Consider the following 21,983-nt stretch of genomic DNA (forward strand, 5'->3'; position numbering starts at 1 on the left):
CCATCCCCTCCACTCCGGCCCTGGAGGTATAGGCAGTCCCCCGAGAGTGTAGACGAGCGGTACTTTTCCGGGACCCCAGCCCCCCAAGGATCTGAGCAGGAGTGGCCAACACCCTGTCGGGAGACGTTACAGGACCATCATCTGTACGTGCAATTGGCCACGTAAAGGGTGAAAATTAAGTTACGGTTCTACTGACTGTCGAAACAGCAGCTCTTCCAACAACGTTCAAGACGTCGGTGGCCTGTGGGAGAGGCTGAGCAGGGTGACCCGTCGTCTCAGGTTAGGAAAGGAACCTGCCCAGAGCGGCACGGGTCCAAGTCACCCGGAGCAGTCCAGACAGCTGGGCAAAGACGGTGACCCCCTTGCCTGGCATGCCCTGCCCCCCAGAGCGTCCCCTCATCGTGTCCCCCTCCCTACCATGTGGGCTGGAACACACACACACACACACACACACACACACACACACACAAAACCATATCCGGGGAAATAATTCACTAACGTACGCAAAAATTGCTGCGTGCATGCAAAATGCACACATGTAAGAAAGGAGGCAGGGCTCGAAGGACCGCAAGATAACGCAAACAGCTCTTCCTCCAGCCGTGCCAGTGGTTCAGCGAACCTGTTCCACATTTCTCAAATATTCTCCTGGAGCTTCTGTCTTACCTGTGGATTAGCGTTCCTCTGTTATTTAAAGCAGTATTCTTCCAATGAAACAAACAGATGCATTTCGAACTGGAATGCATGTGTTCCACGAACTTTTAAGAGAAAACACACATTTTCAAAGCAATTGTGTGCTTCTGGGGAGAGAAACCTATTTACGTCTTCTGGGTCTCGGGCACTCCTAGGGGATCCAGTTTGAAGACCCCTGCATGAGTTTCCACCATGGAAGGCACAGAACAGCAGCTCTGTTAGGGGTGGAGGGAGGAGCAGAGAGAGATAAGGGTCAAGTCCTGCGTGGCCCAGTGGCAGCCGAGAGCGGTCTGAGCTCTTGGCCTGGGGCAGCAGAGTCCTGAAAGGCTGGGAGGTGAGCACCTAGGGACAGGTGGAGGGGAGATGGAGAGAAGGAAGGGCAGAGTCCCCAGAGGGATCCCCGAGGAACCCTCAGGTACCTCACAATGAAGCCGTAAAGCTCGGCCCCAAGCCAACCCAGGCGCACGTCAGGACCACAGCCTTTTTCCACTGGAAGGAACCAGAAACATTCTAGTCCAATCGCCTCCTCTTCCAGTCTGGGAAACCGAAGTTCAAAGCCTTGCAGCGACTTGCAAGAGGTCACGGTTCAGATCAGCGCCAGAGTTCTTTTTTAATCTGAGTGATGTTATCAAGATTACTCATGAAGTCGTGACGTGTCTCAGCACGTACAAGTAAAAGAGAGAGGAGAGGGTAATCGCAGAAAGGAACAAACTTCGTTTAAAAGGCAAAAATATGAAAAAGAGGGGCTATAGTCAGGTCAGCGTATTGACCCAAAAAGCAAATCAGTTCTATGGTCCCCACATTAGTTTACAGGGTTTAAAGCGATTCGATGTAACGTGAGCCCTATGCGGTGTTGACCAACCAGGATTTAGGATTCCTGGTGTAGTCCGCGAAAACTTTTTTTGCACCATCTTATGTAAAAACAGAAAAAAAACTTATATGCCACCTGAATCTGCACTGCCTGACTTACTTCCCTACAAACTGGAAACCTCTTCTCATTATAAAGATGAGAATTATAATGATGTGAATATAAGAGATTATAAAGATGTGAATCAGAGCCACGAAATGCCAAAACCGGTGTGCAAAGCGGGTGATCCCGGAGAGGCGGCCTTAGGGGTCTGGCAGGGGCTCTGCCCGGTCGTGGCAGCCTTCTGTGGTGTCTTTGCGGCGGGGAGGGTGGGGGGTCTCCGCTCCGGGAGTCCCCAGGCTGCGTCCTACCGAAGACCAGCCGTGCAGTCGCTCTCAGAAGGCCGTTTTCACCTCTGTCAAAAATCCTCAAGTGGCAAAAACCGGGCGTTCACCGTGGCTCGAGCAAAATGAGGAAAATACAAGCTCCAGTTCTGAAACTGCCTGCTCATTATTCCAGGAACATTCTTCCTGTCAATCTTTTATTAATTATCCAGGGGAAGTGATTCTATACAACAACGCACAGTGAAATGATTCATCTGACATAACTTCCTCGGTTTTCTGTCCAACTGAAACGATTCCAAAAGCCGCAACTAGGCATGAAGGGGAGAGAAAACTAAAGGGAACGTCCTCCAGACACACAGCCGTGTCCTGAGTTGAATTCCCCAGCAGAAGCACTAGCTTGGGCACCGGGGCCGGAGAAGGTCTATGTACCTTCCTTCCCCAGATGTTTACAATGAATAATGGATTCTATGAATAAATTCTAATAAGTGAATACATTTTAATAGCTAATGACTAAAATTGTAACAACACGGCAGGGTCTTAAATATATTTTTAAGTGCTACAAATGATACATATCGAAACTGTAAGCCTTCCCATATTATAGAGAAAAATTAAAAGAAAAAAAGTCGCTATGAGGGAGGTGATGATCATGAAGGAAGTCCCACCGTTGAGTTAATGAACACGTCCCATATTATAGACAAAAATTAAAAAAAAAAAGTCGCTATGAGCATGGCGATGTGATGGTCGTGAAGAAGTCCCACCGTTGAGTTAATGAACATGTCCAGCACCTCAGACATTCACTTGTTTTAGTGAGAATACAGAAGTTCTACTCTCGCAGCAAATTTCAAGTTTATTTGTTTTGAGACACAGAGAGAGAAAGAGAGAGTACAAGCAGGGGAGGGGCAGAGAGAGGAGGGAGAATCCCAAGCAGGCTCCACGCTATCAGCGCAGAGCCCAACACGGGGCTTGAACTCACGAACCGCAAGATCGTGACCTGAGCTGAAATCAAGAGTCGGTTGCTTAACTGACTGAGCCACCCGGGCGTCCGGAGATCCTCATATCTTATTCATCGAATCACTGAAAGGTACCCTTTTACCAACCTCTCGCCATTTCCCCCATGGGAATCACCATTCAACTCTGTTTCTGAGACCCAGTTTATTTGTTTATTTGGTTTTAAAGATTCTACATATAAGTGATCTCAGGCATTATTTGTCTCTACCTGGTTTATTTCGCTTGGCATAATACCCTCCAGGCTTACCCATGCCGCAAATGGCAGGATTCTTTGAGGACTGAATAATAGCCCATTGCGATACATCACATTTTCTTTATTCATTCATCCGTCAAAGGACATATAGGTTGTTTCTGCACCTTGGCCATTGTGAATAATGCCGCTGTGGGCATGGGGGTGCAGATATCCTTTTGAGACAATGATTTTTTTCCCCTTTGGAGATATATCCAGAAGTGGTATTGCTAGGTCACATGGTAGTTCTATTTTTAATATTTTGAGGAACCTCCATACTATTTTCCACAGGGGCTGCTCTAATTTCCAGCCCTACCAAGAGTGTGCGAGGGTTCCCTTTCCTCCACGTCCTCGCCAGCGTTTATTATCTCGTCTTTCTTTTTTTTTTTTTCAGGGCTCCTAAATTTTATTAGTCTTCCTTTCCTTTTGAAAAAAATTTTATCTTAATCTTTATTTTTTAAATTCCAGTATAATTAACGTACAGTGTTATATTAGCTTTAGGTGTATAATATAGTGATTCACCAATTCTTTTTTTTTTTTTAATTTTTTTTTAACGTTTATTTATTTTTGAGACAGAGAGAGACAGAGCATGAACGGGGGAGGGTCAGAGAGAGAGGGAGACACAGACTCTGAAACAGGCTCCAGGCTCTGAGCGGTCAGCACAGAGCCCGACGCGGGGCTCAAACTCACGGACCGCGAGATCGTGACCTGAGCCGAAGTCGGCTGCTTAACCGACTGAGCCACCCAGGCGCCCCTGATTCACCAATTCTATACGTTATTCAGTGCTCAATACGGTTAAGTGTTAGTAAGCGTTAGTCCCCTTCATCTATTTTACCCCTCCCCCCACCCACCTCCCCTCTGGTTCTCTATAGTTAAGAGTCTAATTTCTTGCGTGTCTCTCTTTTTCTTTGTTTTGTTTCTCAAATTCCACATGAGTAAAATCACATGGTATTTGTCTCTGACTTATTTCACTTAGCCTTACACTTTCTAGATCCATCCATGTGGTTGCAAATGGCGAGGTTTCCTTCTTTTTCCATGGCTCAGTAATATTCCACTGTATACACATCCCACATCTTCTTTGTCCATTCATCTATCAATGGACACATGGGCTGTTTCCATAATTTGGCTATTGTAAATAATGCTGCAATAAACACGGGGGGGGGCTATATTTTTTCAAATTAGTGTTTTCATATTCTTTGGGTACATACCCAGTAGTGTAGTTACTGGCTCATATGTCATTCTATTTTTAGTTTTTTGAGGAACCGCCATACTGTTTTCCACAGTGACTGCATTGATTTGCGTTCCCACCAACAGTGCACAAGGATTCCTTTTTCTGTACATCCTTGCCAACACTTCTTTCTTTTTTTTTTTTAATTAAAAAAAAATGTTTATTTACTTTTTGAGAGAGAGAGAGAGAGAAACAGAACATGAGCAGGGGAGGGGCAGAGAGAGAGGGAGACACAGAATCGGAAGCAGGCTCCAGGCTCTGAGCCGTCAGCACAGAGCCCGACATGAAGTTCAAACCCACGAACCGTGAGGTCATGACCTGAGCTGAAGGAGGACACTTAACTGACGGAGCCACCCGGGTGCCCCCCAACACTTGTTATTTCCTGTGTTTTAGCCATTCTGACAAGGTGTCAGGTGATCTGTCATTGTGGTTTTGATTTACATTTCCTTGATGATGAGGGATGTTGAGCACTTTTTCATGTACCTGTTGGCCACCTGTAGGTCTTCTTTGGAAAAATGTCTATTTAAGTCCTCTGCCCGTTTTTTAAATTGGGATTATTATCATTATTATTTTGCTATTAAGTTGTATGGGCTCTCTGTCTATTTTGGATAGTAACCCCTTACCAGACATATAGTTTGCAAATATCTTCTCCCATTCTGTAGGTCGCCTTTCATTTTGTTGACGGTTTCATTGCTGTGCAGAAGCTCTTTAATTTTTTTTAATGATTTATTTATTTTTGAGAGAGAGAAAGAGAGGCAGAGCACGAGCAGGGGAGGGGCAGAGAGAGAGGGAGACACGGAATCCGAAGCAGGCTCCAGGCTCCGAGCTGTCAGCACAGAGCCCCTCGCGGGGCTCAAACTTGTGAACCGTGAGATCATGACTTGAGCCGAAGTGGGACGCTTAACCGACTGAGCCACCCAGGTGCCCCCCAGAAGCTCTTTAATTTGATGGGTCCCACTTGTTTACTTTTGCTTATGCTGCCTCTGCTTTCAGTGTCAAATAAAAAAAAATCATCGCCAAGACCAATATTAAGGAGCTTTTACTCTATGTTTTCTTCAATGAGTTTTATGTTTTCAGGTCTCATGTTCATGCCTTTTAATACATATGGAGCTGATTTTTGTGTATGGTGGAAGATGAAGGCTCAATTTCATTCATTCTTTTGCATGTGGATATTTAGTTTTCCCCCTACCATTTATTGAAAAGACTATCCTTTCCCCCTTGTAAATCCTTCGCTCCTTTGCTGAACAGCCATTGATGATATATGTGTGGGTTTATTTCTGAGCTGCCTACTCTGCTCCATTGACCTGTATGTCTGTTTTTAGACCAATGCCACACTGTTTTGATTACTGTAGCCTTGTTTGAAATCAGGAAGTACAGTGCCTCTTTGTTAAGCTTTGTTCTATCTCAGGATTGCTTTGGCTATTCCCGGCCTTTGGTGGTTCCATATGAATTTGAAGCTCATTTTTCTTATTTCTGTGAAAAATGCCACTGGAATTTTGATAGGGATAATCCTGCATCCGTAGAGAGTTTGGGTGGTATAGACATTTTAACAATATTTACTGTCCCAGTTTATGAACACAGAATATCTTTCCCTGTATTTGTGTCTCCTTCAGTTTCTTTTACCAATGTTCTGTGGTTTTCAGGGTGATCTTTCACCCCCTTGGTTAAATTTATTCCTATTTTATCCTTTTTGATGTTCTTGTAAATAAGATTTTCTTAATTTCTCTTTTTGATAGATTGTGGTTAGTGCATAGAAATGCAAGTGATTTTTGGATATTGATTTTATATCCTGCAACCTTACTGAACGTGCGTATCAGTTCTAATGTTTGGGTGGCGTAGTTGTTTACTGGTAGCCGGATAACGTGGCCAAATTCCTTAGAGCCACCGTGGACAAATGTTAGACAGAGGAGGAGGGAGACAAGGCACTGGCTCTTATAAGGCACTTATTTTTAAACCCACGTTAAAGACACGGTTTGTCCTCTCTCCGAAGCCTTGCCCCCACGCTGGGTGGAGCCCATCACTCAGCCTCAAGTACAGCACATACCACAGTTACCCGATCGTCTCTGCAACTGCTTTTCCTACCGGGTTATGAGCGCCTTGAAGGCAGGGACCATGTCTTATTAAACTTTGTGTTTCTGACACAGAGCAGGGTGCCTGGCCCACCACAGCGGTCAGGAAATGAACGAACGAGTGAGCCACCAGTTAAATCAGCAAGGGCCAGTTTTGCAAAAATAAGCAGTTTATGTAAACCTTTATTTATTTTTTTTTTTGAGCTCTCCTTCAGCAGCATCTTTCTTTAAGGCGTGTGTTTTTTCTTAAATTTTATTTTAAATTCCAGTAGAGTTAACATCCAGGGTTATGTTAGTTTCAGGTGCACAGAATAGTGATTGAACACTTCGTCCGGAGCTCATCACGACAGGTACACTCCTTAATCCCCATCACCTATTCTACCTATCTCCCACCCACCTCCTCTCTGGTGACCATCAGTTTGTTCTCTACAGCTAAGGGTCTTGGTTGTTTTCCATGTCCCTAAAGAAAAAAATAAATGAACCATTTAAATTATATTTACTTACCCGTTCTTTTCCAAGGTCAACCTGCAGCAAAACCCAATTTTCCATAGGTTGGGGGGGGGGGGAGCCCTGTCAGCCCGGTAGCCAAACTCCCATAATCACCATAGAAGAAGTCACAGACTCTCAGACTTTCTGTGACACAGCCTCCATCAGCCAGCTGCCTGGTGGACACCTGTGTACAGACCAGACCGGCTCAGGGTTTCCGAAAAGAACTAAAGTCCCAATCCTCAAATCCAGATCACCAGTGACTAGGTAACAATATTTAAAAATATATGAGGGGCGCCTGGGTGGCTCGGTCGGTTAAGCGTCCGACTTCGGCTCAGGTCATGATCTCACGGTCCGTGAGTTCGAGCCCCGCGTCGGGCTCTATGCTGACGGCTCAGAGCCTGGAGCCTGTTTCGGATTCTGTGTCTCCCTCTCTCTCTGCCCCTCCCCTGTTCATGCTCTGTCTCTCTCTGTCTCAAAAATAAACATTAAAAAAAAATTAAAAAAAAAATTACGAGCTCCTTTCTTGTTTCCAGGAACAAAAAAAAATTTTTTTTTCAGTGAGCCAACCATGAAAAGAGCATTAAGTATCAAGGGCATAAAAAAGTTTATGGTTTGGGGCACCTGGGGGGGCTCAGTCGGTTCAGCCTCCGACTCAGAGATCCAGCTCCGCGATCAGGCTCCACGCTGAGCTTGGGGTCCACTTGGGATTCTCTGTCTCCTTCTCTCTCTGCCCTTCTGGCACACACTCTCTCTCTCTCTCTCTCTCTAAAAATAAATAAATAAAATTTAAAACAAAAGATGTATGGTAAAAGAAACCCCTAAAGCCTGTAGAGGACGTGAAGCAAGAAAGTGTCCCCTTAAAACATGTCCCAAGTGTCCCAGGTGGAGCCTTTTCGCACAGGTGCCTCCCGCAGTGGGGCCGAGCCCAGCCCACAGTGGTCTCCACTGGCCCAATCTGCTTTCCTACGACAGTGGCCCGCGGGGCAAGGCTGCAGCGGATGTGATCTCAGAGGAATTGGAAGGGCGAGCAGAGAGAGGAAAGCCGGGGCCCTCCAGCCTGCGCCCTAGGCCTCCGCGTGTAGGCGGGGTGCGCATGTGCAGCACGTGTGAAGCATGTGGTTCCCCACTGGCCTCTCACACAGCGGAAGTGAGGACAGCGGCAGAAATAAACCCAAAACAAACAAAAGCCCCACCACGGTTTCCATAGGTGACACGGAAGCTTTGTAATTTCCGCACGCAGCTCTTTGCCAAATGACTCATTCCAGAGCTTGAGGGAGAAGGACTGATTCCCAGAGCAACTCGCAGTTGTCGTGATGGCAAAAGGCACGTCTGGGAAACACGAAAGGGGACGTTGCCTTTTTTCCCCGTGCCCAGTCTGTCCGCCCCGGTGCCTTCGGGGGAAGGAAGGGGGTGACAGGTTCCTGGTTCCTGGTTCCCGGGTTTATCTGAGCCTCGGTGCAGCGGGCCGGACCCCGGTCTCTGCAGCCACCTCTCCAAGCGCTACAGGACCCCCGGCAACTGGAGCGAGCAAAGCACATTGCAGACGCCGGGTCTCCCTGGCCTAGATCGTGCCCATCTGAGCGTGCGCTTGTGTGCCTCCATGTGTGTGCACACGTGTGTGCGTGTGTATGCGGGCAGGAGCGTGCGCACACCTGCGCATGCATCTGAGTGTGACCGGGAGGAACATTCTGAGAAAGAAGGGAGTCCAGGCCTGACCGCCAACACTTATTCACTCTTCAATCTGAGGCAAGTCCCTAGAGTCTAAGAAAGTGTTTCTTTCATCTGCAAAAAGAGGATAGTGTAAAACCCTCTGCTGTCTACAGAGATGAAGGTCCTCCCGAGACTGTGACCGTGCCATGCCGATGCTAACCATTATTACTTTGGCGTTTCTTTTCTCTCTTTTCCCCCCAGTCGTGTCCAGTGGTCAGACTGCGTGGGAGAACCAGGTGCCCCCCGCCACAGGCAAGTGCAAGCCGGCTCCAACCCTTTAGGCGGGATATATGTTGATATGCAGCTCGGTCAAGGTCTAGGTCGTTTGTGTTGTTCCCACCAACCCGTCTCCTCGTCTCCGGCTCACCTCCTGCTCGCCAGGCCGGTACACTGGTTCCCAACGCACACCCACCCCAAACCGGAGAAGATGTGTGTCTATCAGTTGCCTTGAGAATTCTCTCCAAGCGTTCTCCGCGCGATGTTAATAGCGGCGACTGAGGCGTACTGACCCCTTCTGGGCCGGGCGCTTTGCCAAGCACGCTACGGGGCCCCACCTCACTTAATCCTTCTGGTATATTCATCAAACTCAATAGCGTTCTCTCCATTTCCCAGATGAGGACATTGAGAGGAGAAAATCTGGCCCGAGATCGCACAGCTATCAAGTGGCAGAGCGGGGACTGGAACGCAGGAGTTCGGACCCCCAAGCCCTCCCTCCGAATCACAGCCACCGAGCTGAGCCAGCCGTGCGCCAGCCCAGCCCATGGGGGATGCGTGGAGTTTGGGGCAGCAAGGGAAGAAGTAAGGGTGAGGAAATCTTATTCCGGATGTGGAAGCCCTATATGAGGGCTAAGAGTCCTCTTTCCACTTTCTTACAGGTGTCTGTGATTTTTTTTTTTTTCCCCTTCCTGGCTCCCAAGGGGAAGAGACAAGGAGTCTTGTTACATGCTGTCCTCGGCACCATCCAGACTCTGTGCCTCTGGCCCCAAAGCAACGGCTGGGCTAACTCTTGCTGCCTCGTCGGTCCCTCCAGGGGGTGTGCGCGGTCGGGGATGGCATTCCCTCGCTGCTGTAAGTGGGGTGCACACAGCACAGCGAAGCTCTCCTGCAGGCCCCCGGCTAAGTGAGGAAAAACAGAGGTGTGCTTGGGTGACAGCCTGCTGGAGTGGAGCCCCCATCCGTAGTGCTCAGTTCCACGCTGCATGTGGCCTCAGTGGTCCTCGAGCCACTGACTCCACTGGACAGGACACTGAACCGGGGAGAAGAGTGGCCTGTGCTGCCCCAGCCCAGCTCTGCCCCCGGACAAGAGCTGCTGCTGTACAAAGCAGGGCAGGGACGCCTGGGTGGCTCAGTCGGTTAAGCATCTGACTCTTAACGTTAGCTCAGGTCATGATCCTGAGGTTTGTGGGTTCGAGCCTCCCATCTGGCTCCTTGCTGACAGCATGGAGCCTGCTTGGGATTCTCTCTCTCCACCCCCCCTCTCTGCTCCTCCCCTGCTCATGCTCTCTCTCTCTCAATATAAATATTTTTTTTTGAATATAAAATAAGAAAAACAAAAGCCAGTGCAGAGAGATGGGTCCTCCTCCCAGATATGATACCAGCTAGCCCACACCAGCAAACTTCAGATTTTTCATTCTTAAAATGAATGTCGGGCTTGGGTTTCACGAACTCTAAAAATTCCCTTCAATTCTAAAACCCAAGGGTCCTAACTCCCTCCTCTCCTGGGCAGCTCTGTTCCCATTGTCCCCCGGGGAGCCACTGGGGACCTTCTGCAGGGGGGGTGATCAAGGGGCTCCCGGGAGGCTGGGCGCCGGGGGCACAGGACTTGCGGAACAGAAACCCGACTGCTACATCAGCTGGCAGAATGAGGAAGCGGCCGTCCCAGGAGACCTAGCCCAGAGACAGCTTCCACGGCCACGGAATTCTCGGGGCCCTTAGTGTGTCTCCAAAGGACAAGATGTGTGCCCGCTCGACGCCAGGCGCTCCTCTGACAGCGGAGTCTGAGGCTCACACACCGTGAAAGTGGCTTTCCCCCCAGTTACGTACTCCATCATGGTCGCTTATGATTAAATGAATTTAATAACACCGCCACACTACCCCTCCAAAACCCGAATGACTTCTTTCCAAATTTAAGTTGCTCAAACTATTGACTGTAATTAACTGGTATAGCCACGGCATAATGATCTGGAGGGTCACTGAGCAGGGAGAAATAACCCAGTTTCAATGGGCTACGTTTACTTGCAGAGAGACAGACAGAGAGAGAGAGAGAGAGCGAGAGAGAGAGAAAGAAGGTATGTTAGCGCGAGGCTTTACCCACTTACTTTTCAGTGTAAAATTTTCCAAGATGGAAGTAGAGATCGAGTTGCCAGGATGGCAAAAAAAAAAAAAGACGTCGGGAAAATGAGGAAATGGATTTCACGTGGGCAACGGGTGACAAACCTTTCTTCTACGCGGCTCTCGGTAAGCAGGGGACGCTCAAGGTCACTGCCCACACCTTTTTCTGTCTCGCGGATGTTCTTAGAGCCAGGTCAGAGAGCAAATCATAAATGGGGGCAAATTCCAGCCGGGTCTTTTCAACCAGCTGTTTTGTTCTATGAGATGTCACAGTGTAACAGGATAATTGGAGGGTTTGGATAAGCTGGTGAGGGAATACGGGGTTTTCCGAAGGAACATAAAAGCAGAGAAGCAGCTCCCAGCACTAAAGCTGGCTGTCCTGTTTCTTCAAAAATAGGTCCTCCAACATGGGAGAAGCAGAAATCCAAACCTTCTTAAATCCCCTCGACTGTTCCGAACAGAGCAAACACAGAGCAAACACGTATTTCATGAAAGAGATACATTTCGAAAGATCATAGCACCAGCTGTTTGGTCACCTAAGTGTTTTTGGAAGAGGAAAAGAGCTATCCAGCATTAAAGATTCAGGAATGTCTGTTGACATATTAAGGAAACAACCTCAGGGGACAGCTGACAAGGCTCCAAGAAGCATCACCAAGGGAACAGTGACGCAAACGCGTTCCGTTTTTTACAGGCTGGCACTCTGCCAGGCTTCCTCGCCTGACAGCTGATGTAATGCTAATCCCTATCTGGGTTAGCGTTGCTTAGATATCAACTCAAGCGACTCAGTCAGCTACAATCAATAGCGGGCTCCTTTTATAGACGATAGTAAAAAGGAAAAAAAAAAATATATATATATATATATACACACGCATACATCTCAGAGAACAAGAACTACAGATTCTGGCGTGCTAAAAACCTATCCATTGTGCCAAAAACGGAAAAGGAAAAGAAAGGAGGGTCCAGTATAAGCCCAAGAAGCATGTTAACCCATGCCAAGTGTCTTTTTCTGAAGTCCAGTCGTCCACAAAGGATAGTGCTATTTCACAACACAAGTTTTTTTTTGTTTTTTTTTTTAAGCGTCACGGAAGAAGATGCCTAATTTCCAGCTGAGCTAAATAATGACGGGAGAAAACAGAAGACATCAGGTGGCGATGTGAAAATAATGCCTTTTTTCATTATTGAATAAATGGGCTGGTTCCTTTGGAACCAATGCATAAAATATTGTTCTTCAAAAAAAATTCTCTCTTCAAGACCACTGCTTTTCAATTATTTTAGAATAAATAATAAGAAGTATGCAAATTTTAATCAATCTCAGATTGAATGCCTGTGTCAAGTGCCCTCTATAACATGACGAGGGGCCACTTTTCATTCTCTCTCAAGCATTGCAATTTTAACTGTCCAAGACTGATAAAAAAAAAAAAAAAGAACTCATTTTAGCAGCTCACTTTAATTATACATATTCTTATCTATTTACTAGATTATACTTAGATGGAAGAGACCTATGTCGTCTTACACAGAACACCAGTAGCAAAGCATCCTTGGTTCCAAGGTGCTTAATGTAAATAATAATAATAATAATAATAATAATAATCTGGTGGTGGGTGTCGGGGAAGGACGAAAACCAATAGAGAAAGTAGAGTATTTTTTTTAAGTTTATTTATTTATTTGGAAAGAGTGTGAGAGACAGGCAGAGAGAGAGAGGGAGATGGAGAATCCCAAGCAGGCTCCACGCTGCCAGCATAGAGCCTGATGCAGGGCTTGATCTCACAAACCATGAGTCATGACCTGAGCTGAAGTTGGACGTTTAACCAACGGAGCGACCCAGGGGCCCCAGAGTATTTTTAACAATAATGCATGGAGCATAGTCGTGATAACAACACATGAGCTTCACGAATGAAATGCACAGGATGGCAGTGACACGAAAATGACACATTATTTATCTTTTACATGTTTATAGCACTTTGCTTTTAAGGCAGGTATAGGTTTTTTCCCCTAAATTAGAGGAAGTTTAAGCTTCAGGGAATTTATAAACCGTACGAATTTATATGAAAGTTGATGGCCAGGTACATGTCGTTTTGGGAGAAAGCCTCCTGGCCTTCATTAGATTCTCAGAGGGTTCCAAGAACCCTCCCTTCCCCAAAGTTTAAAACTGATGCATTCGAAGGAGTTAAAAATCCTTTGGAAACTCGATCTCAATTATCCTTCACCTCCCAGTGAGATCATTTATTTACAGGTAGAGAAAGTGGGAAATTGAGAGGCTAAGTTGCTTGCCCAAGGTCAAGGAAGCAGTCTGGTCTGTTATTATCTATGACGCTAGATCAGATGGCCTCCTTGAATGAGTTTCTGTGGCGTGTCCGTTAGTGAGGGAGGTCCCATTAGAGCCACGCCCGCCCAGGAAGGGCCAGAGGAGCTCAGAATGCCCGCTAATGACTCCAGCCTCGGTCCAACTGGTACACCTCCCTCTCCACCGTCTCTCATGCCCACCTTCTTTCCCTCCCCCTACTTCTGTTACCCAAAGTCTCCTTTCGGTAAGGCCAAGGCCAAGCAGAAAACACAAGTGCGGTATTTCAACACGTTAGCAGTCTCCCACAAGAATGTAATCTTCGCATCACCTTTCTTTGATAAGGCAATGTTTGCTTGGGAATCTTGAAACACTCCATATCTGGCAAAAAGGATACAGAGCAGGAAACTAAGGCATACAGATATGAAGGAACTTCCCAGCATTGTAGAAAACAGGACGCAAATTTAGTCCTCTAGACTCCCAGGCTGACCTGTTCTAAGTTGACTTACACCAGCTCAGCCTACGAACAGAGCCCTGAGTTCTGGGAGAGCTCCAGCTGGGGGCAGAGGCCAGCAATGAATAGCATAGGAAAGTCGGTCCCAGCTTCCAGTAGGGGGTGGAGCAAAGGGAATGGTCTAGAAGGAATGAGAACGGGGGATTCTGTCCCTTGTTTACAGCAATAATATTTCATGTCACTTTAGAGTTATAAAATCATATTTTCTCATTGCAGAAAATTTGGACAAACACAGAAGTAACAAGAAGAAGAGAAAAAAAAAAAATACCCGTAACCTCATGTCTCCCGGGGATCATCCTAAAGGGACAAACATCCTGGTTGTTAGGATTGGTGCCTCCTCTGAGTGTGACCCCAAAGTCACAACTCTTGATTTCTTTGTTAGGACTGTGTGCGTGATGAATGCATGCCTCACAAGGGGGTTCCATAGCTCAGATAAGATTACGCATTTGAAAATGAGAAAACTCCTTTGTAAATCCTAAATGCCTATATTACACACATAAGGAATTCATACCACTGTCCTCAGAGGTTACTTTGTGCTCACAGGCGCTAACACTATCCCCCTAAAAACGCTGCGTCTCGTGCTAAGTCCCTGCTTTAGAACAGACCATGGATCCCTATGGCCTTTTATCCAAATCCAAGTGTCTCTGGTCAGAGTTGTCTCAGTTCAGAGCCCAGTCTCAGTTCAGAACCCAGATTTGTCTCAGTTCAGAACCCAAACTATGATCGGCACCAATTCTCCTCCATCCAAGTAAATCTTAACACCTTCGGCACACTTCTTGGTTGTTTTATACTGAAATTTTCCAAATGCCTTCCCTTATACATGACATTTGAGCCCACCTGAAAATGCAAATCACTTCTAATGCCTCATTTAGTATCATTCCCATCAAAGGGCAGCATGCTTTTACGCATGATAATTACATGACACGTCACTTAAATTTACATCCACCTTCTGGTTTTTTTTTTTCTTTTGCAAACTTTTATTTTCATTCCGTACCTCCTTTCCTAAAATGCTTAAAAAATAGATTTTGCAAACCGTGGGACATGAATGTCATTTGTTGTGTGTGAATTTGCTAAGAAATAGGGTGTACCGCAGCTGTTATTTTTTTCCACATATCCTACTCAATCTGTCATGCGTTTGCTGTGTTTTATAAATATGTGTCATATTCGGAAATATGTTGTTCACATATCTTGCATGTTTTCCATTCAAGGCATGCTAAAAATACGGTATCAGTTTGTCAACATGGCTTTCAAAACCAACAAGATCCCCTCATTTGAAAATCCCAACAGAGTCCATAGTCCAGACCAGGCGGTTATTATAAGACGTTTCCCTTCCTGTTTCTTACGGGGCCACTGTTTGCCTGTGTCTCTGAGTCACGTGTAGTTGTGCTTTACGCATCTCAGATACGAAAATATCTTAGGTGTGTGACTCAAAAGCTAGGTGGCTTACTCAGATGGCTTCATGTGCTAGAATGCATGTTTCAGTTGATACAGGAATACGACAGAAATAACGACCCAGGTTCCTTCATCACAGGACTGGTCTTTCTGATGAGTCAGCAACAACACGTTGCGATAACGCTGTTGGGGCCTTTCCATTAACTGAAAGCTCTGAGGTGTGCAAATCAGAAACTGACCTGGCTTCCAGATCATTAAAAACGCCTGTTTTCTTTCCTGCATTGAGGGTGAAGTCCTGTGGCTCCCCGGAGAATTTTGAACCCAGGCATGGCCTCGTATCTGTAATGGATGGCGTGGGGAAACTGAGGACAGGGTGGGAGATGTGGAGGGTGCAATTTAAATACCAGTTCTCTAAGAAAACAAAAACTTGGAGTGCTCAGTTGGTTAAATGTCTGACTCTTGATTTCAGCTCAGGTCATGATCTCGTTGTTTGTGAGACCGAGCCCCATGTCAGGCTCTGTGTTGATGGTGGGGAGCCTGCTTGGGATTCTCTTTCCCCCTCTCTCTGCCACTCCTCCGCTCATGCTCTCTCTCTCTCTCTCTCTCTCTCTCTCTCTCAAAATAAATAAATAAACTAAGAAAGAAAGAAAGAAAGAAAGAGGGGCACCTGGGTGGCTCAGTTGGTTAAGCGGCCGACTTCAGCTCAGGTCATGATCTCGCGGTCCGTGAGTTCGAGCCCCACGTCGGGCTCTGGGCTGATGGCTCGGAGCCTGGAGCCTGCTTCCGATTCTGTGTCTCCCTCTCTCTCTGCCCCTCCCCCGTTCATGCTCTGTCTCTCTCTGTCTCAAAAATAAATAAACGTTAAAAAAAATTGTTTTTTAAAAAAGAAAGAAAGAAAGAAAGAAAGAAAGAAAGAAAGAAAGAAAGAAAAGAAAGCAAAAACTCACTTGTCCTTTCTAAGCCAAAAGAATAAGGCAACGGTTAAACAAGGAAAATGAGTTGGTGTTCTTCCGTTCTCTCCTTGTTAAATTATCTTCCATTTTATAAAGCACGTCTGTCAGTTTCTTTTAAATAAGGGCAAAATTAGCCTAAGAAATCCATACTCCGGGTCTCATATTTTCAACAGACACCATTATTACACTATCATTATTTATTACATGTTTACTTCCTACATTAATCTGATCTTAACACATTATCAGACGACTGTTTCCTTGCAGGAGGGAAGCTCACTCTGCAGGCGGTCTCGCCAGCCTGGACTGTATGTGTGTTTGTTTTGTGCAGCTGCACGGATCTGGCTAACTGAGAAGCAATTCTCACGTGACCGAGAATGGCCCCACACTCCTCCCTATCTCACTTCCTTTGTGTGCCTTGTAGAGACATGCAGGGGACCGTGCAAGCCAGCTGTAGAGGCTGCATCAGAGGTTCTGGACCTCAAGTTTAAGGTACAACTTTGGAGGGAGTGTGTAAGGGGCTCTTCTCTCCCCTCATGTGTGCACAGAGAACGCATTCCCCAGTTTATGGGACAGACGTGGGTGCCTTTCAAGAACGCCTCACTGGTTATCGCCAAAAACAAAACCGAAAACAGGGGCGCCTGGGTGGGTGGCTCAGTCGGTCAAGCATCCGACTTTTGATTTCGGCCCGGGTCGTGATCTCAGTTTGTGAGTCGGAGCCCCGTGTTGGGCTGTGTGCTTGGGACGCTCTCGCTCTCTCCCTGTCTCTGCCCACCCCCACCCCCACCCCCCGGGCCCTGCTGATGCGCGCTCTCTCTCCCTCTCTCTCTCTCTTTCTCAAAACAAATAAATAACTTTAAAAAAAGTAAAACAAAAACAAAAACGGCTCCTGGTGATGTGATCACGCACCCGCCTTTTGAGACAGAAGCACAGTGTGATCCACCAGCTTCCCGACAGTCTGTGTCAGGACAGTGAAGACCTTTGTCCCCACAAGGGTTTGTTGGTCTCTTTCTGCCTGTTCAGCAGACCTGCAAGGGAAGGCAGCTACCATTTCCCTCCCACCCTGCTCCCCAGATAGGGGAAGCTCACACAGCTTTCTGAGGAGCAGCTAGAACGGGAACCTAGATTTTTCCGGCTCGTGTTTCTTTTAGCTCGTGTGCTTTCTGAACCGTCACCTACCCATGCTTCCCTCCACCCTCCCCTGTTAAGACCTGCTGGGGGGAGAAAGTGACCTTTCTCAGAGTGTGCTCTGGAGTGCGCCTTCAAAAACATGAATCTGTTTCCAGTCGCTACGTTCTCAGGACCCGTCAATTATTTTTACATTGTATGCCTGTTGCTCTGCTGAGTATAAATCGATGAAAAAGCATGCAGACAACCTTGCTATCCACAGATTCTAAAATGATCCCCAGCGTCCCTCACCCTGGTAACATGTAACCTTCTCCCCTTGAGTGCGAACAGGGCCTTGGTTTGCATTCCAACCATAGAATGCAGCAAAGGTGGAAGGGTATCACTCATCCCTGTGTTTCATGATGCGAGTGGCGAAGGTGAAGGGATTTTGCAGATGTAATGAAGGTCTCTAATCAGGTGTCTTTGGCTGAATCACAGGAGAGATTATCTTGGGTGGGTCTGACCTAATCAGATGGGCCCTTTAAAAGAAAATCTAGAGGGGCACAGACAAAGCATCAGATCCTCTCTCGCACTTGCTGGCCTGGAAGAAGCAAACCTACCAGGAGACGCTTGGGAGGAAATGAATTCTGCCCTATGAACTTGGGAGAGAAAGGACCCTGCGCCCAGAGGAGACCCCAGCTCCAGTGGACACACTGACTACGGTCTTGTGAGACCCTGTGCAGAGGACCCAGCTAACCGGTAGAAGATGAGACATAATAAACGTGTGTCACTTCGAGCTGCTGAGCTCATGGTAACTTTACGCGGCAGTAAAAACAAATACACTTAGGATCTGAGAAGCTCATGCTCCACCCAATTTAACAAATGGCCGTCGAATCCAAGATTTGCCAAGAAATAAAGAATTTTTTTTAGCTTCTGAACTATTACATAAATAAGAGGTAAAGGTGATACGTAACACTAATAATTACACCATGGTGATAAAACCAATCTTGTCATTTAGGAACAATAGCGACGGCAGTCTTTTCTCCCTCATTCTCTCCCGGTCTCATACACACAGGTGCTCAACTGGCGACTTGCGGAAAGGTCCTAGTGGTAACGTTAGCAATCACATTGAGGATCACGGGATAATGATTCCATGAAGGCATTTTTAATTTCTCTCACGGCTTAGAGGGGTCACCTTGGAGAGGAAGAGTGGGTGCTGCGGGAAAAATCACAAGAAATGCTTTCCCCGGAACACTAGGATTTCGAGAGTATGCCCATCCTAAGCATGCAGACTCTTGGAGACAGTGCCCCAAACAGTACTTGTGCTAGCAGGAACTCAGTAAGCACCTAGTAAGTACTCGGCAAATATTGAATATACAAAAGCGGAAGATCATCTTCACTTTTTTTTTTTTTTTTTTAAGTTTATTTTTTGAGGGAGGGAGAGGGCACAAGTCAGGGAGGGGCCGAGAAGGAGGAGACAGAGAATCCCAAGCAGGCTCTGCGCTGTCAGCACAGAGCCTGACGTGGGGCTCAGACTCACGAACCGCGAGATCATGGCTTGAGCCGAACTCGGGAGTTGGACACCTAACCGACCGAGCCACCCAGGCACCCATCATCTTCACTTTAAAAATGTCAGATGAAATGGTTTGGCTATGAAACGGCCATCAGTGGGGTGGACTAGAAAGCTTAGCGATCCTTTCGAATACGAGCTTTTTTCGTAAAAGCGTGGGGTTTTCTTGCTGTCACGAGGGCTGGGGAGCAGAATGCAGCGAGGGCTGCGACAGTAACCTGGCCGGGTGGAGATGTGTCCACCTGCCCAGAGTTGGTGCAACCACTGAGAAGACAAAACCGAGGAAACCGGGTAGCACCAACGGAGCTCACCGGTAGAAGGAACGGAGAATATGCACTTCTGCGCGCACCCCCTCCCACGGGAAGCCCATTTTGCCATCAAATACAAAAATAATATTAACGACACAGGATGGGGGTGAGAGGTCAGTTGTCCAAAGCCTCGGGCGGTGGCCGTGTGGTAACCATAAACGGGACGCCAAAGAGAAGCCCGGCATTTGCTACGAGCTGCGTAAACTTGGTCAGGTCACTTAACCCACCACCCAAGCTTTGGTTCTTCCCATTGAAAACCAGGGATAACGACAGTGCCTACCTCATAGCAAAACTGTGCCGCGCGACCGTGAGACTAAAATAATTCACAGTGGCGAGCCAGGAGAGGGAGGGCGCACAGTCAATATTCATGATTATTATTCACAGCGGTCAGCCTGAAAGGTAAATGGCAGGAGGGGCTGGTTGGATATTGCAATGTCTGGGGAATGCTTCCCAATCTGCCTCTTATTCCAGAAAATTCCACGTTGGTCCCGTGACCCCACTAACACCAGTGCCAGCTGGTTTCAACAGGGAGTGCTGGGCCGGCAGAGGCAGCCCTTGTGCCGTGTGTGAGCTGTTGGCCTATTGTCACCGTCCTTGCCTGGGATGGCAGTGGCGGCGGCCCGGCCTTCTTTCCAGTCATGCCCTCCTCCGCCCCTGTCACCCCGCCCCCGGGCCCCACTCTCTCCCTCTGCTGTGCCCAACAGTGGCCTTCTGTCTCCTTTTTGTTCATGCTGCCGCTGAGCCACACTTACCCCAGTTCACGAGCTCTAGATCTGTCCTCAGAAGCCCCGGATCCCGGAGGTCAAAGCGGGACCAGGCTGGCTCACTGGTGGGCGCTGTGGTTCGCGGGGAGTCGGGGGCGGGGGGGCTCCTTAAAACTGAGAACAGAAAAAGCCCCTTTGACCAAGGTGAATTCAAAGCCCCCCACTTCTGGCCACGGCGAAGAAAACAATAATCGTGTGGAGAGGGGGCTGCCCACACTGTAGTGTCTGAGACAGGACCCGAGACCTTCCCGGGAAGGGGAGAAATCCTTTTTGGCTGACTCCCCTGACTCTGTGTTTCCTACAATTCTACAACAAAGATCCAGGAACATGAGAAAAGGAAACTGAGAAAATGTGTCCTGGGATCCAAATTTAAGCCAAGAACAGGACAATGTGGGCCAAATGGAAATGAGGCCAAGAGTACTTTCTTGGGGCCCCAGCTTTTTATTTTTTTTGTTTTTTTCACATGCCCAAACCTGTTTCACTGCTTAGTGTGAACGATAGTTCTGGGATACAGTTCACTACGGGAAAGGAAATTTAATTAGCTCGGGCAAGCTCACCTTCCATCCAAGGTCGACATAGTCAAATGGCACATTAACCGTGATTGCTGCCAATGGATTTGTGAAAAAAGGAATAGAGAGAGGAAGGGAGGAAGCGGGGGGGCGGGGGTGGAGAGGGGGGGCTGGGGGCGCGGAGAGAAAGAGGGAGGGGGAGGCAGGTGACATACTTTAATTAAGAGTCATACTGACAGAGGTCAACCTACATCATATGCAGAAAGCAACGGTCTCCCCTCCTTGCCACCCAGTCCCAATACATTCCCAGATCACATTACACACGTGCATGGACCGCTTTGCCTCACACGCTCTCTATCACATTCACAGGAATCTAAGTGATCAAAGTTCTATAATTAGGACTTGAAAGGTACCAATAACAACCCACGTTTGTATGCCGCTTTACGGTTCGCAAAACAGGTGCATTGTCATTACTACATTGGGTTCCTCGTGACCGTGCCGGGGCGGAAGGATGCCACTGTCCCCGTTTTACAAGTGAGGACACTATGCTGAGACTTGCCACCGGGAGGAGGTCACAGAGTTACAAGGGTCCCAGCCAGGACCTGATGCTCAAACTCAAGACCTTTCCCACACCCTGGGAGAACGGTAGGGCCAAGCAAACACAAAAGGGAAACGGAGGCACAGACTAGCGTACTGGCTTGACAGACGACGCAGGTGGGAGCATTAGCCCTCAGTTAGAACTCTTCAGAGTTTCAGCTTACTAATATTGACACAATTATCTAAGTTCTCGCGAGAAAGGCCGTATATCAAGAAAGCATTACACTTGGTAGGAATCGGAAGGATTTCGCCGTACGACGTCCTGTCTTCTCCATGTGCTGGTGTGATTATTTCGCATTGAATTATATGCATCCTATGAATAATGTCATTTCCAGAATAGAAGTAGAGAGCTCCAGGCCCTTTTACAATCCTGGGCAGAGAGTCTGAGCAATCCAGCTCATCTGAATCACAAGAAAGAGGCAAGTCTCAATTTGGAATCACAAAATAGATGATGCAAACGTTTCTCAGCCCTGCAAGGCGAGGGAAGCCTGGGCAGAACCAGGATCCGTCTGGAAGGCTTGGCTGCTTCTCTCCTGCCCGCTTTCCCTTTGACCGGCTGTGGCGTGTCCTCCGGGGCCCGTCCTCCACCTCGAAATTTCCTCGTGAGCTTGATAGTTCGGCCGGCCGGCCGGGCCGAACCAGGGACCTTTGTGCAAGGATGCCGTCTCGGGCACAGGAGAGACACATTCTGCTGACAGCTCCGTTCGGACTACAGCCCTTCGGCAAGGCCCCAGTCCCAATCACCGGCCGTGAGCACTGCAGGCTGTATGTGTTTTTCTCCTTCTGAGCCCTTTGGTTGCGCTTTATTGTTTTTCCTACTTAGAAATTAGGCTGTCTCCATGATGCGAGACATCCTTCCTTTCTAGAATTTCCAGGAAGCACATTTCCCTCCCACGTGTTAGAGTTAACGTAATTGAAACCAAAGTTTGAGGCCATTTCTCCTAATTCAGGAAAAGTTGCACACTTGGCAATGCAAATGGAAAGAGACAAAAAAAAAAAAAACAAAAAAAAACAAAAACCTGGTAGTGGATTTTTGCGGTGTTTTT

At 47.4% G+C, this 21,983-nt stretch overlaps 1 protein-coding gene across 19 annotated transcripts in view; it reads right to left on the reverse strand.

The window, feature by feature from the left end:
* Positions 1-6,652: 6,652 nt before the first annotated feature.
* LOC131492546 (uncharacterized) overlaps positions 6,653-21,983 on the reverse strand; it is a 74,452-nt gene continuing 59,121 nt past the window's right edge. For 15 of the 19 annotated variants that reach the window (XR_009252123.1, XR_009252122.1, XR_009252118.1 and 12 more), the window contains 2 exons: positions 19,820-19,945; positions 16,973-19,023 (listed from right to left, as the gene is read on the reverse strand). Coding sequence is in view for 2 of the 19 variants with exons in the window: in XM_058696187.1 (XP_058552170.1) it covers positions 15,205-15,494; positions 19,820-19,945 (416 nt within the window). In the remaining 17 variants the exon portion in view is untranslated. Of the gene's footprint in view, positions 6,876-6,903; positions 7,089-14,645; positions 15,495-16,972; positions 19,024-19,819; positions 19,946-21,983 lie in introns of those variants that run through there. The other 4 variants (XR_009252111.1, XM_058696188.1, XR_009252110.1 and 1 more) reach the window with 4 other exon arrangements.

The sequence above is a fragment of the Neofelis nebulosa genome, chromosome 13, assembly GCF_028018385.1.
Source record: "Neofelis nebulosa isolate mNeoNeb1 chromosome 13, mNeoNeb1.pri, whole genome shotgun sequence".
Lineage (NCBI taxonomy): Eukaryota > Metazoa > Chordata > Mammalia > Carnivora > Felidae > Neofelis > Neofelis nebulosa.